Source organism: Oncorhynchus nerka, linkage group LG9b (assembly GCF_034236695.1).
Source record: "Oncorhynchus nerka isolate Pitt River linkage group LG9b, Oner_Uvic_2.0, whole genome shotgun sequence".
Classification (NCBI taxonomy): domain Eukaryota; kingdom Metazoa; phylum Chordata; class Actinopteri; order Salmoniformes; family Salmonidae; genus Oncorhynchus; species Oncorhynchus nerka.
In genome coordinates, this window is record NC_088424.1 from 4,744,598 (window position 1) to 4,758,857 (window position 14,260).

General features: G+C 42.7%; 1 protein-coding gene across 3 annotated transcripts; it reads right to left on the minus strand.

Annotated features, from left to right (window-relative positions):
• Window positions 1-429: 429 nt before the first annotated feature.
• Window positions 430-8,922, minus strand: LOC115114149 (Y+L amino acid transporter 2-like). Of its 3 annotated transcripts, none has more exons than XM_029642164.2 (10): window positions 8,659-8,913; window positions 7,699-8,223; window positions 6,377-6,502; window positions 5,422-5,566; window positions 4,572-4,695; window positions 3,146-3,249; window positions 2,687-2,783; window positions 2,323-2,472; window positions 1,950-2,133; window positions 430-543 (listed from the first exon to the last, which is right to left on the minus strand). In XM_029642164.2, the coding sequence occupies exons 2-10, from the start codon at window positions 8,204-8,206 to the stop codon at window positions 449-451; spliced, it is 1,533 nt and encodes a 510-aa protein (XP_029498024.1). In that variant the 5' UTR covers window positions 8,207-8,223; window positions 8,659-8,913; the 3' UTR covers window positions 430-448. The 3 variants fall into 3 exon arrangements, with proteins under 3 accessions (XP_029498024.1, XP_064869361.1, XP_064869360.1); XM_065013289.1 differs by having other exon boundaries at window positions 453-1,401; window positions 8,648-8,922; XM_065013288.1 differs by having other exon boundaries at window positions 453-1,401; window positions 8,659-8,920.
• Window positions 8,923-14,260: the final 5,338 nt, after the last annotated feature.

Here is a 14,260-nt window from a genome sequence, read left to right on the forward strand (position 1 = left end):
TTAGTGACTCTGCACAAGAAGACACAAGCCAAAGACTGTTGACTGTCAGAACTGTAGGACATGTACTGTAAGTGCTATCCAAAGAAATAACTAGGTAAACCTCTTGGAGGAACATTAAGGAATAAACACTTGAAGAACACAGGTAAGCACATTACATTATATTACCATGAGCATATTACAGTCATACTCTTATAGGAAAATATAATATGTTCGCCAAAAAACAAAAATCCCAGTTATCAGTTCCTTTCGCACATGATCAAGTACCAGCTCCTCTTTTGTCCTCAAGACATGGAAAGCCTTTGAGAACGCAATGTGGTAGTTGGGCAAGCATCGAGCCCCTACCAGCCAACCCTTCAGTGCAGCCTTTGTCCACGCACGGCTCAGTCAGGTTTCGTGTTCCAGGCATGTGCATCATGCGTGGCATGGGCCAGGGGGGCACCAGGCCTCCTCACTGAGCTTTGCTGTCTTCTCGCTTCTCTGGTTCCACATCAAGTTCAGTCAGACAGCAGTACAACACGATCTGGGTGTATTTGGTGACCCAGGCTGGCAAGGAGAGGGGAGAGAGATGTAAACAAGTAGTCAGGCAGAGTTTATGTTGGAAAAGCCTAAATACATTTTGATGTGTGGTTTCTTTCATGTGATACACCAGACTACTATAAGTCACATCGGGGCTTGATAAGCTCAGGGACAAAGTGTGATATTGTGGACTGACTAAACATTTCCCTGAACCACATTTAATGATATACTCCTAGTCCCCAGATCCACAGCCAAAATCAAACCACTGAGTCTAAAAACAGTCTAATCAAATTACACTCAGAGGACTTGTTGTTCACTGGTCAACATGGATAGGATGCACAACAAACAATTTGTAACAGACAGAGCTGTGGTTGCTACAGTGATGATAACCTTCTGAAAACACCAAAGGGAGTTATTTATCCTTCCCTTCACCATCAATAGTAAATACACTGAGTGTACAAAACATTAAGGACACCTACTCTTTCCATGACATAGACTGATCAGGTGAATCCATGATGATCACTTGATGTCACCTGTTAAATCCACTTGAATCCGTGTAGATGAAGGGGAGGAAGCAGGTTAAAGAAGGATTTCTAAGCTTGAGACAATTGAGACATGGACTGTGTATGTGTGCCATTCAGAGAGGGTGAATAGGCAAGACAAAATATAGTGCCTTTGAACGGGGTACGGTAGTAGGTGCCAGATGCTGCAGAGTTTTTCACGCTCAACAGTTTCCCGTGTGTATCAAGAATGGTCCACCACCCAAAAGACATCCAGCCAACTTGACACAACTGTTGGAAGCATTGGAGTCAACATTGGCCAGCATCCCTGTGGAACGCTTCCGACACCTTGTAGAGTCCCATGTCCCGGGGTATTGAGGCTGTTCTGAGAGGAAAAGGGGGTGTAACTCAATATTAGGAAGGTGTTAGGTGTTCCTAATATTTTGTACACTCACTATGTCTATCTCTTGCCTACAGTGGCAGTCTTTGTTAATCAGCCACCCAATAAACTCAGGCCTTCCTACAGATTTCCAACTTAGCACCCTTTACTAACATGCTTCAAAAAGATACATCTTTAGATTTTTCGGTCACACTTTCAACTTTTCATTCTTACACATATGAATCCGCAAACACGTGAAAAATGTGTGGACATGCCAGTCTGCTACACACACATTGAAATCATATTTGTTCAGACATGAAATGGCAGAATTAGAATTCAAAATCACAAAACTTCCAGTTACTTTCTAGCTACAATGCATATGAATCTCTTACAGTAATTGTCTGCAAAAATGGGTGACGGTTTGACCAACTGTTGGACTAAAAAGCACTTTCAAAAAACATTTCCATTTAGCATGCTTTCAAGTCCTGAAGTAGTTTTAAAATGGCTCTGGGAAACCAGCCCTGTGTCTGTGTGTCTACAGCTCCGATCCTTACCATTTACTCTGCATATAAACTTGGGCCTCCTGTCCTCAGGCAGGTATATGGCCACGTAGTAAACAGGCACTCCAGACAGGGCGATGCCGATCCCTATGAGGGAGTTAATGGTATCGCTGTACAGAGGGACGATGACCAGGAACAGACTGCACAGGCAGTAAACGAAGGGAAAGAACAGGGAGAGCTGTGGAGAGGAGCCAGTGGTTAGTCAGAGTACAGCGGATCAAGATATGGTGATGATGCACAACTATGCAGATGCAAGTTTACTCATCCATTGGCATCCCTCTCTCTCGTCTGTATGTGTGTGAGAGAGTGAGACAAGCCAATCAAACACACAAGACTCAAATTCAGACACCAATCTTTCTAACATTACCTTAACAGGTCTGTGTCTGTCTGGCTGAGTGAAGCGCAGGTAGATGAGGCCGGCCACAGACAGGCCCACATAGAGCCAGTAGCTGAAGCTGAAGTAGTTGATGAGCTGGAACACGTCCTCCACGCACAGAAAGATCAAGCCCATCAACCCCTGGAAGAACACACAACCCAGGGATGAGTGACATTCCACTGTGGGTTTGATCTGAATGCACCATAGACGAGTGTTTCTCGAAAGATGGATCACAGATTCCTTTTGGGGTTGCTTTAGGAGGGCCATGGCCCGCACTTGTGACCTGAGAGATATACTATACAGTAAGATATCAAAAAGAGAGCATTATGCTCTATGGAGATGTGATGTCACTCACGTTGAATATGAGGGCGGGGACAGGTGTGTAGCGCTCCGCCTGAATCATACCCAGACTGTTTGGAAGGTGTCCCTCTCTCGCCCCCACGAAAAACAACCTGGACAGGGCATTCAGCGGCCACAATGGAATGTTTCAGCGCTTCGGACGTAAAACTTGATTTTAATATCTGAGGTGGTCTAACCACAGGTCAGATAACGTCCATTGCCAGTCATTGAAGGGATAAAGCTCTGGCTTTCAATGACCACTAACTAGTTCAATATGTTTTCACTAGCATGCTACATGCTCCAATTATGCTAGCTGGGTGATTGTTGACATTGGTTGCTGAATAACCATCTAACAAACTTAAAAAACGTTTTGATGAAACAACAACACCTTAGATGCATATAAAAAAAAGTTGAAAAGCTAAAGTTTCAAAAAAGTGAACTATCCCTTTAAACTTCAGAAAAATGTGGTCAGTACCTGGAGGCAGCGATGATGGAGGCGTTGAGTCCTCCATAGCAGGACATGGCCACGGAAATGGGAATGATCCATTTGAACGGTCCCAGGACCGCATTTCCAAAAGTCTGTGGGATTAGACGAAATGGTTTCAGTAAAATACACTGAACAAGAATAAACACAACATGTAAAATGTTGCTTCCATGTTTCATGAGCTGAAATAAAAGTTCCCAGAAATGTCCATATGCACAAAATAATTATTTCTCTCAAATTTTTACATCCCTGTTATGAGGCATTTCTCATTTGCCAAGATCCATCTCACAGGTGTGGCACATCAATAAACTGATTAAACAGCATAATCATTACAAAGGTGCACCTTGTGCTGGGGACAATAAAAGGTCACTCTAAAATGTGCGGTTTTGTCACACAACACAATGCCTTGGAGCGTGCAATTGGTATGGTGACTGCAGGAATGTCCACCAGAGCTGTTGCCAGAAAATTGAATGTTAATTTCTCTACCATAAGCCGCATCCAACCAATGTTCCCTCTAAGCTTGGTCTTAAAGGGGCAGTGTTGTATTTTGAGACAGGCTTGAATAATATAAGTAGCCAATAAGCAGAGGGTAGCATAATTTGTCTGATTCTCTGTGATAATGGTATGGGAATAATAAAATGCATTATTTTGTAAAGCCTACTTGACCACTGTCTGAAACTAACTTAAAGTGGGTACAACCTTAGTGTTCACAGTAAACGCACGCTGGAAGTTGCACAGAATTTTCACAACGTTCAAGTTTGCACTCAGCAGACCTCTCGCTTTAGAGAATTCAGCAGTACGTCCAACCGGCCTCACAAACGCAGACCACGTGTATGGCGTCGTGTGGGCGAGCACTTTGCTGATGTCAACGTTGTGAACAGAGTGCTCCATGGTGGCGGTGGGGTTATGCTATGGGCAGGCATAAGCTACGGACAATGAACACGATGGCTTTTAATCAATGGCAATTTGAATGCACAGAGATACCGTGATGAGATCCCGAGGCAAATTTGTTTTTTTTAAAGGTATTTGTGACCAACAGATGCATATCTATATTCCCAGTCACGTGAAATCAATAGATTCGGGCCCAATGAATTTATTTCAATTGACTGATATTTTTGAAAATCTTGCATGTTGCATTTATATTTTTGTTCAGTATTGTGATGGGAGTGTGTCCCATCAAAGGTATATAATTATTATATTTAAAATACACCGCAGTGCTATCACTTATGTTGCACGCAACAACGTGTCTTCTAGTAAAATAACTACATTTCCTGAAATGATTCAAATGGTCATCTCGGTTTATCTGATATATTGTACTATAGTACTCTCTAACAACATGGACACAGAGACGGGTCACATGATCTTAACAGACCCATATTTGGCCCTATTTTTAGCATGTGGGTCAGGAGGTTCTCACCACGGCGACAGCGTCACTGGCTAGTAGAGAGGACATGTCCAGAGCCACGTAATAGGCCACATTGGTCAGCAGGTAGATGATGGTCACAATGGGCATGGAGATGGCAATGGCCAGAGGCAGGTTCCTATAGCAATAAAGAAGTCAGAGGTAAATAGGTCAGCGAAACAAATCCATCATTTTTATTTAGTGGGTGAGGCCATTTTCAATACTTCTTATTCACAAGTATTTATTTTAAATGTTTGGAAAAAACTGGTGATTGTTTGTTACCAAAAGAAGCTGTCATCAATAAAAAAAATATCCATCATCATTATACTCTTGTACATTAGACCCAAGTATAAATAAACCCAATGCTCTTTAACATTTGTCTCTATTCAAGACCTTGTCCTTTCTTCACCGCCATGCCAAATTAGGCCTTGAGCATGGCTCCCATTTTACTCCGGGTGCGTAATCATCGTATCACCATCCAAATATACAGTCCAATCATGAATAGTGATGTTGTCTTTGCTCTAAGGGCAGAAAGTGTTGGGTGAAGGGGGCATGGCTGATTGGGGATGACAGTACTGACCCAGCTTCTCTGAATATGGGCTGAACTCAAATTAAACCAGGCACGAGTACAGTGATACACAGTACAGTCTGAAATATGTTTGAGTTTATAATGGGCAAAGGCTGTGAGAGTGGAAGAGAGGAGATGTACACTTTGTTGGGTGTATAACGCCTGCTAACAAGTCCACCACTCTCTGGGCTAAGATAGATCCGATCAACTAAAAAAATATGAATAAAAATCATGCATGTATAATGCCATGACCCCGTATGGCCCCGTTATAAAATAATGTAGAAACAGGGAGATTACCTCTCTGGGTTCTGGATCTCCTCTGTGACAAAGTTGAGTGTGTCCCAGCCAGAGTAGGAGAACAAAGCAGAGTAGAGGGCCAGAGCTATAGACCCAGGCTCCGTGGAGGAACCCTCAAACGGATTCTGAAAGTTCTGAGTTTCTCCTACAGGCAGGAGGGAGAAATAGGGAGACGGGGCAGAGAGAAAGAGACATGTAGCATTAATCCCTTCTATTGCATATCTTTAGACCCCCCCCTTGTCACTCTGAACATTCAAATGGGCAATCTGAGATTGGTGATTCATTTTGGGGATTTTTTAATTAACGATATACAATATGCCCAGTGATTCCTTATATACAGTATCTTCTAAATGCCTCATGAGCGTAGTTCAAAAATATAAAGCATCTTTCACTCCATTGTTTGTAAATACTATAATTGTAAACAAACACTAAATAGCGTCAAACGCATACTTTTGATATCATGGATATTCAGTCCTTGTAACCATAGCTTTGTCTATGAATTTGAGTGTGGTTACATTTCTTCAGCCTCATCCCTCAGTTTTTACCAAAACTGAGGTTGGGTGTATGCTTTGCTAATGTTTGTACTGCAGATTTCCCCTTTTAAAGGGATGTTAATCATCGTATTGTCGAATTCTCTTGGGTATCTTTTCGGAGAATGTAGCAATGCTAGTGAAAAGGGATTGTTTCCGTTAGCAATGCATTCAAAAGCATGGGGAAAGGGCTCTCCCTTCCACAAAAAGGGATGTCCTCCCTCACTTTCCCCATTCTTTAAAATGGCTGCTAACAGAAGCAGCCATTCTGCTAGCAGTGCTACATTCTCCGAAAATGTTAGCCAGGTTATAGTGGACATTGCTAGCTAACAATTTTTTAAAACGGCATGGAGTAAGTCTACAATCAGCAAAGAATAAAAGTGAATCTTCCGCCCATATCCCCTCCACATCACAATCTCTCCTACCTTTGGCTATCTTCATGATACCTATAATGATGATGAGGATGAGTGACATGAGCTTGGCGTAGGTGAACAGATCCTGGACCATGGTTCCCCACTTAACATAGGCACAGTTTACAAAGATAAGCATGCCTGGCGGAGAGAGGGCGAGAGGGGGAGGGGGTTGGGGGGTTGGGGGAGAGATGATATTCTGTAGGAAACGGATGCAAAGTAGGAGAAAGAAAAGGACAAAGCAGAAGAAAAGTAGAACATTGTTTTTTTTTGTAACATCAGTATGCTCCAGAGTTACCCCTTCCAAATCCCCAAATAGTTGATCTCTGTCACAGAACAATCTGTACTGTTTGTGTAACTGAGACCAATGGTAACTGAAGCAGAGGGAAAAGAAAGCACCTCACATCCCTTCACTGCCATGAAACTGATGGAACAGAGATGGTACACTACTGGCAGATGAAAAATAATGGCATGTTTTAATTGAATGTGTGTCTCTCTCTCTCTCTCTCACTCCATAATGATGAGTCAAACGTGTGTGTGTGTGTGTGCGTGTGCTTGCGAGGAGAAACCAAACGTCCGTCAAACCAATCTAGGGCCCAGAGTTTTCCTAATTATGTGTCCTGACGAGGAGATAACCATTTAAGTGGGGCCTGTTTTACACAGACAAGCACTGTAGTTACTCGGTTAATGAACCGCAGACCCGGATCGTAGCTGATTCATGCTGGCTGTCAAGCCTCTCTTGCACTAGTGGCAGATGTCTCTGGGCTGAGGGAAACTCTAGTCTGGACAGTGTGGCTGAATCACGGCATTGCTGCTCTCTAACCTAAATACCAGCTCAGTGCCAATTTCAGATGGCCAAGAGGAGCTGCACAAAGCAAAGTGGGTTCAGGGCTATTTTAATGCTCTGACTGGGCATTGAGTCGAGGATGTGTTTGCGTGACTAAAGAGAGTGGTTTATCTGAACATGACCTCATTCTAGTAAAGGCACATACAGTACCATTACACACACAAAAACAAATACTTTCCAAAACACCCTTCAATTCTATTCTTCACAATCACATGTTTAGACAGACATGAATAGACACACTTCTACCAGAAGCCTCTCAAAGAACAAGTCTGGAAATGTTTTGAGTCTTTACCTAAAATAGTCATTGTTACTAGACCCTATTTATCCCCAATAGAAATTGATCAAACCCAAAGAGACGGTTTCTGGGACACGGACAAATAGCTTTTTAGTCCAGGACTAGGTTAAATCATTGTCCGGGAAACTGGTCCATAAAGTCTTCCATTTGTAACTTAATGTTAGTGGTAAAAACAAACAGAGGTAGGTCCCTTACAGATGCAGGCGGCAGCAATGAGGCGGATGGCGTCGTAGGGTGGCTGGCAGGTGGGGTACCACGCCTCCACTAGATAGTTGGCGAAGGTCAGCGAGATGACCGCCTGGCTGGCCGGCTCAATGAGCAGGATGGACGTCCACAGCCTGATAAAAGCTAGGAAACCGCCAAACGACTCCAGGATGTAGGCGTAACTAGCGCCCGATTTGGTGATCGTGGTTCCAAGCTCTGCATAGCACAGTGCTCCGAAAACGGAAAAGATGCCGCCGAGAGCCCAGATGACTAGCGATAGCCCGTAAGAGCCGCTGTGCATGAGGACGCCTTTAGGCGAGACAAAGATTCCAGAGCCAATCATGTTGCCCACGATGAGGCAGATGCCATTGGGGAGGGAAATCTCGCGCTTCATTTGCATCTTTTCTTCGCCGCCGTTCGGTGTCTTTAGGTCGTCGCTGGCCTCGGCCTGCGAGCCGGGGCACAGCGATCGTGACATGGCAGCCAGCTTCTCTCTCATTCTGCCTTAATGTGGAGCTGAGGAAAACAGGAGGTTAAAGGTCAAGTTAATCAAATGTATTACGATTCAAATATTAGACAATGCCCACCCTCAGTTAATTCCAAAACCCATTACATAAAAAAAAAAAGTGCTAATCTTTCACTTTAGTTTTGTTTGATTTTGGGGTGAAAGTATCTCTTTAAATTTGGATTGGCCTAAGGGGCTGCCTGATGCCTGATGCCATGTCCTCTAAAGGAGAGCCAGAGCACCTGCTCTCTTAGATCTTCAGCAGGGTCAAATATACATTCTATGCAATTGTAATTGTACAAATGGACACAATGTTCTGGTCACAAGTAAGTCTCCTCTACCATGGTCGTCTACACAAAGAGTCCAAGTCACGGGTAGAAAACAAATCGATAAACCCAATGATCTAGTGATAAAACATAGTAAAAAAATATATACATTTACTGCACCTGTTGTCTTCAAGAGAACAAGGGTCACAAAAGAGAATCAGGGATTTTCCTCTTCTAAGGCTGAATGCTCAAACGTCGACCAGTCATGTCCCCACGATGAGTTTCCCGACTCAAATATAACTGGAGGAGCTCACGCAGTTGAGAGGTAGCAACAGGACAGTCAGTGTTGCAATCCCAGTGCAACGGCTGTTTTCCCAGCCCTCTCTCCTGCTATTTCGGGAGAATGTCGGTACTCCGAAAGAGAGCCCACCCCCACTCTTCTTGTCCTGAGGGAGTCCAGATAAACGCCGGATGCAGTTCACTGGGCCGAGTAAAACCAAACCAAAAATGTTTACGTGGATATTATTGTGGAGTCGAGTCCCACCATTGATCCCACTCAAGTGTCCTTGAATTACTTTATAGCAGTACATTCCTGTACTGTAAAGACTAGGCAGAGACTTGAATGATGAAATATATCACAGTTTGGCCCCCGACCATTTAGTTTTCGCAACATGGCAGTCACAAACAAACATGGCCTCTAATACAAGGGAAACATTATACATTGACTGTACACAGGAAGTCATGATACCATGTCTGAACAGTAGTGTGGTGGGGGTAATGAAGAAAAGAGGCCTACAGTACAACAATAGGCTGATTTATGGAAGGTCTTATAAGGTGATATACAAGAAAATAGAATATCAAGTGTGACTGACTACATAGGGCAGTGTTTCCCAAACTCGGTCCCCGGGACCCCAAGTGGTGCACGTTTTGGTTTTTGCCCTAACACTACACAGCTGATTCAAATGATCAAAGCTTGATGATTACTTGATTATATGTATCACCTCTGTAGTGCTTAGGGCTAAAACCTAAACAGGCACCTCTTGGGGTCCCGAGGAACGAGTTTGGGAAACTGTGACATAGGGAGTATTGTGACGACCCTCCCACTCTGTCTGCCGTATTCTTTCTCTTTGCTCTTGTTTTCCTTATTAGGATGTCGGCGGGCGGAGCTGGGAGGGTCGTCAGCGACATGGGACACACCTGGGCCCGGGTGTGTCCTGGGATAAATACACAGCTTCCCCAGTCATTGAGGAGACTCTCCATGCAGACGGTCAGATTTTGGTTGTGGCATTTTTGTTTGTTTGTTTGTTTGTTTGTTTGTTTGTTTGTTTGTTTGTTTGTTTGTTTGTTTGTTTGTTTGCTTTGGCACCTTTCAACACCCCTCATTATCACATGTATGCACGCAACCACACTCACTTACACTACTGATGACTGACTACACACACCATTGTTAATTGTATTTACGTTACTTCTGTTAATAAATATATTTTTGGAATTCCTTATCGCCACGTTGTCTGACTCCCTTTTTGTTACGGACTTCGAGCAAGTTCGTGACACTATTGAAACCAGAGCATTGCTATCTCTCTTATCACAATATGTCTTCCAGTATAGAAGGAATCATGCATGGTAGGGAATATGGATTCATAATATGGCAATCAGTGAAAATCAATCAAAGAAGAAAAAATAGGAAAGAAATCTACACTTTACACCCTCCCCCCCCTCCCCCTTGCGGGACGGTTGAGCTAACGTAGGCTAATGTGATTAGCATGAGGCTGTAAGTAACAAACAAAAAAATCCTAGGACATAGACATATCTGATAAGGGCAGAAAGCTTAAATTCTTGTTAATCTTGTTAATCTAACTGCACTGTCAAATTTACAGTAGCTACTACAGTGAAAGAAAAGCATGCTATTGTGAGGAGAGTGCACAGTTATGAACTTGAAAATGTATCAAACCAATTTGACACATTTGGGCAGACTTGATGCAACATTTTGAACAGAAATGCAATGGTTCATTGGATCAATCTAAAACTTTGCACGTACACTGATGCCATCTAGTGGCAAATCTAAATTGCACCTAACCTGGAATAATACATTGTAACTTTTCTATTGCATTTTAAAAACATGAAAAAACATTTTTAAAAATGCACTTTTTTAAATTTGTATTATCTCCGACATTAATTTCACATTTCCACAAACTTCAAAGTGTTTCCTTTCAAATGGTATCAAGAATATGCATATCCTTGCTTCAGGTCCTGAGTTACAGGCAGTTAGATTTGGGTGTCATTTAGGTGGGGGAAAAAAGAAGAAAAAAGAATGTCAGATCCTTAAGAGGTTTTAATGACAAAGCGCACTGGTATAATTTTCTCTACTTTTGCAAATTTTTGATCTTCAACCAAAACCTAATATTAGATAAAGGGAACTGGAGTGAACAAATAACACAATTACATACTTAATTCATTTATTTCATGAACAAAGTGATGCAACACCCACTGCACCTGTGTGAAAAATGAATTGCCCCCTTACACTCAACTTGCCACCTTTAGCTGCAATGACTCCAACTCTGTTTTAGTGTTTAGAAATACAATAGTGTATCTAGTCGTGTATCTAGTCGCCCCGACCCCATTTTAAAGGCTAATAAGTATTTGTACAAATTCACATATAGTGTATTAAATGTATTTGGTCCCATATTCCTAGGAACTTGTTGGGTGCATTTGTTTTGGTTGCGTTGAGGATTAGAAATGAATGGTAAGTAATGTATTGGATAATCATGAATGATGAGTGAATAATGATGAGTGAGAAAGATAGAGGAACATCCCATGTTATTGGTAATGGTGAGAGGTTAGAATTTGGGGGGGCTATGGTCTTTGTTCCTCTGTAACTTTCTCACTCAGCATTATTGACGATTCATGTTTATCCATATGAAAGTTGCTACACAGGATTTCTTTTAATTTTTGCATTGTAATTTTAGAACATTTCCATAATATACTGGATCTGGCGCTAATAGTGGAATTATAATGTTTCACAGTACAGGTTTCATACACATTTTGAACGATGGAATTTTAGGACTTTTCCATGACTTCTAACAATATTTCCATGACCAACCATTAGTGGCGCCTCTATGTACGTTTAACGAAGTAACTGTAATGTGGTATTGACACCGGGAGGCTGCTCTCTGATCCCATGGACCATCTCCTGTGGTTGTGCAAGGCACTTAACCCCACGCAAAGTAGAAAACCTGTTAGGCAACTCTATAAAACACCTGTGGCCAACCCTTCATCTGGAGAGCTTAATGGGTGTGAAGGCTTTTGATCAAGCCCGGCTCAAACACATCTGAGCGACTTTTATCAAGGTCCAGTTGAGCGGCTCATTTCTAAAATGTGGTTTGTTAGAGGGGGACTGGAAAAAAAAGCCTGCACACTCATTAGCTCTGCTGGAGGATGGTTGGCCACCCTTGATGTACAACATTACAACCAAATACATTTCATGACTTTTGAAATAACTTACTAATTGAATACACCGAGTGTACAAAACATTAAGGACACCTGCTCACCTGCTCCATGACAAAGACTGACCAGGTGAATCCTGATGAAAGCTATGATCCCTTGTTGATGTCACTTGTTAAATCCACTTCAATCGGTGTAGATGAAGGGGAGGAGGCAAGTTAAAGGATTTTTGAGCCTTGAGATATGGATTGTGTATGTGTGCCATTCAGAGGGTGAATGGGCAAGACAAAAGATTTAAGTGCCATTGCACGGGGTACAGTAGTAGGTGCAAGGCGCACCTGTTTGTCCATGTTCAGCAGATTCCCGTGTGTATCAAGAATGGTCCACCACCCAAAGGACATCCAGCCAACTTGACACAACTGTGGGAAGCATTGGTGTCAACATGGGCCAGCATCCCTGTGGAACGCTTTCAATACGTTAAGTCCATGCCTCGACGAATTGAGGCTGTTCTGAGGGCAAAAGGGGTGCAACTCAATATTAATGTCTGTACATTCAGTGTATATCAAATGGCTCTGGTTGGCTACAAATATGTTTTATTCAGCTGAAGCAAGCTCACACATTTTTTTAGTTTAGTCATGTTTATCTGAGCTACTTTAGAAGTGTTTGCAGGCTGACTGAACCGAATCCAAACTAATCCAAACTCGAAGTGAAAAGTTTGTTTTGTAAAAACAAGAATGAATCAACTTTGTATGTATCGATTAAATGAATCAACTTTGTATGGTCTTATTCGCGAGTGTCGGTAAGTTTTTTGCTCTTAATGGATGAATCCCGATTTCAAATGTACTGGGCAGATGGCGTGTATGGCATCGTGTTGGTGAGCGGTTTGCTGATGTCAATGTCGTGAACAGAGTGCCCCATGTTGGCAGTGGGGTTATGGTATGGGCAGGCATAAGCTACAGTCAACGTGACGAGAGCCTCAGGCCCATTGTCGTGCCATTCATCTGCCACCATCACCTCGTTTCAGCATGATAATGCACGGCCCTATGTCGTAAGGAACTGTACACGATTCCTGGAAGCTGAAAATGTCCCAGTTCTTGCATGGCCTGCATACTCACCAGACATGTCACCGGTTTAGCATGTTTGGAATGCTCTGGATCGAGGTGTATGATAGCGTGTTCCAGACAACATTGTAAAAGCCACAATCATCAGCCTGATCAACTCTATGAAAAGGAGATGTGTCACGCTGCATGAGGCAAATGGAGGTCACACCAGATACTGACGTGTTTTCGGATCCACGCCCCCTACTTATCTGTGACCAACGGATGCTTATCTGTATTCCCAGTCATGTGAAATCCATAGATTAGGGCCCAATGAATTTAATTGACTGATTTCCTTAAATGAACTGTAACTGAATAAAATCTTTGAAATTGTTGCATTTATATTTTTGTTCAGTGTAGTTGGCCCCTTCGACGACAGCCCCAAGGCTATAAATGACTGCCTACCTAGAGCAGATAGTTACATTAGACTGTGACTTTACAGTGTAATCACTGTTACGGTATATACAGTATATATTCCATTAGTATAAAAGCTCCAGCATGCTTCAATTCCCAGTCATGTGTGCCAGGAAGCTCCCTTTGCTACTTGAGACCTGTCTTGTGCAGACAACCGAGGATGGATCACTGAATATGAAACATGAAGTCCATGCAATTCATGAAGTTTCCTACAAAACAATTTCCTTTGGCCCATTTTAGGCAAACATATACACGCCACATTCCCTTCAGTGTGGGTCAGTTACCTCTTCCTCTGTGACCTGTTCCTAGTGTAACAGTTCCACTCCCCTGGCTTAAAGCACTGGAAGGAGGGCAGCCATGATTGATCCCTGAACAAGGGGCAGCCCCACTGAGCTATATATATGAACTGGTGACGGCGTCCAAGATGGTCAACTGTTGTTTTCAATGTAATCTTCACACGTTCGCGTACACCATTTCATGGTTGTTGCCATCGTTCTAGAGAGCCGATTACACCTGCACTCAGTGCTCACTGGAGCAGCGCAAGCAGCGACGACGTCATCCAGAAACATGACAGATAGTGGATTCATATAAAAACAGATCATCTTTGGCTGTGAGTGCAAACAAATGTTTTAGCAGCCTTTAAGACACGTGAATAATTTAATGGATCTTTTGTGTACAAAGGTGATGTATTATTGGACATTTTCAAATTTGACTTATCTATGAGGCCGTCTATAGACGGGTTGGTTGTTTAGCAACAAAACCAATGCGGGCACAACTATGGGGCAAAACAGACGTGGTTGGCTTAGATTGTTGACAACATGTAAGCTGTA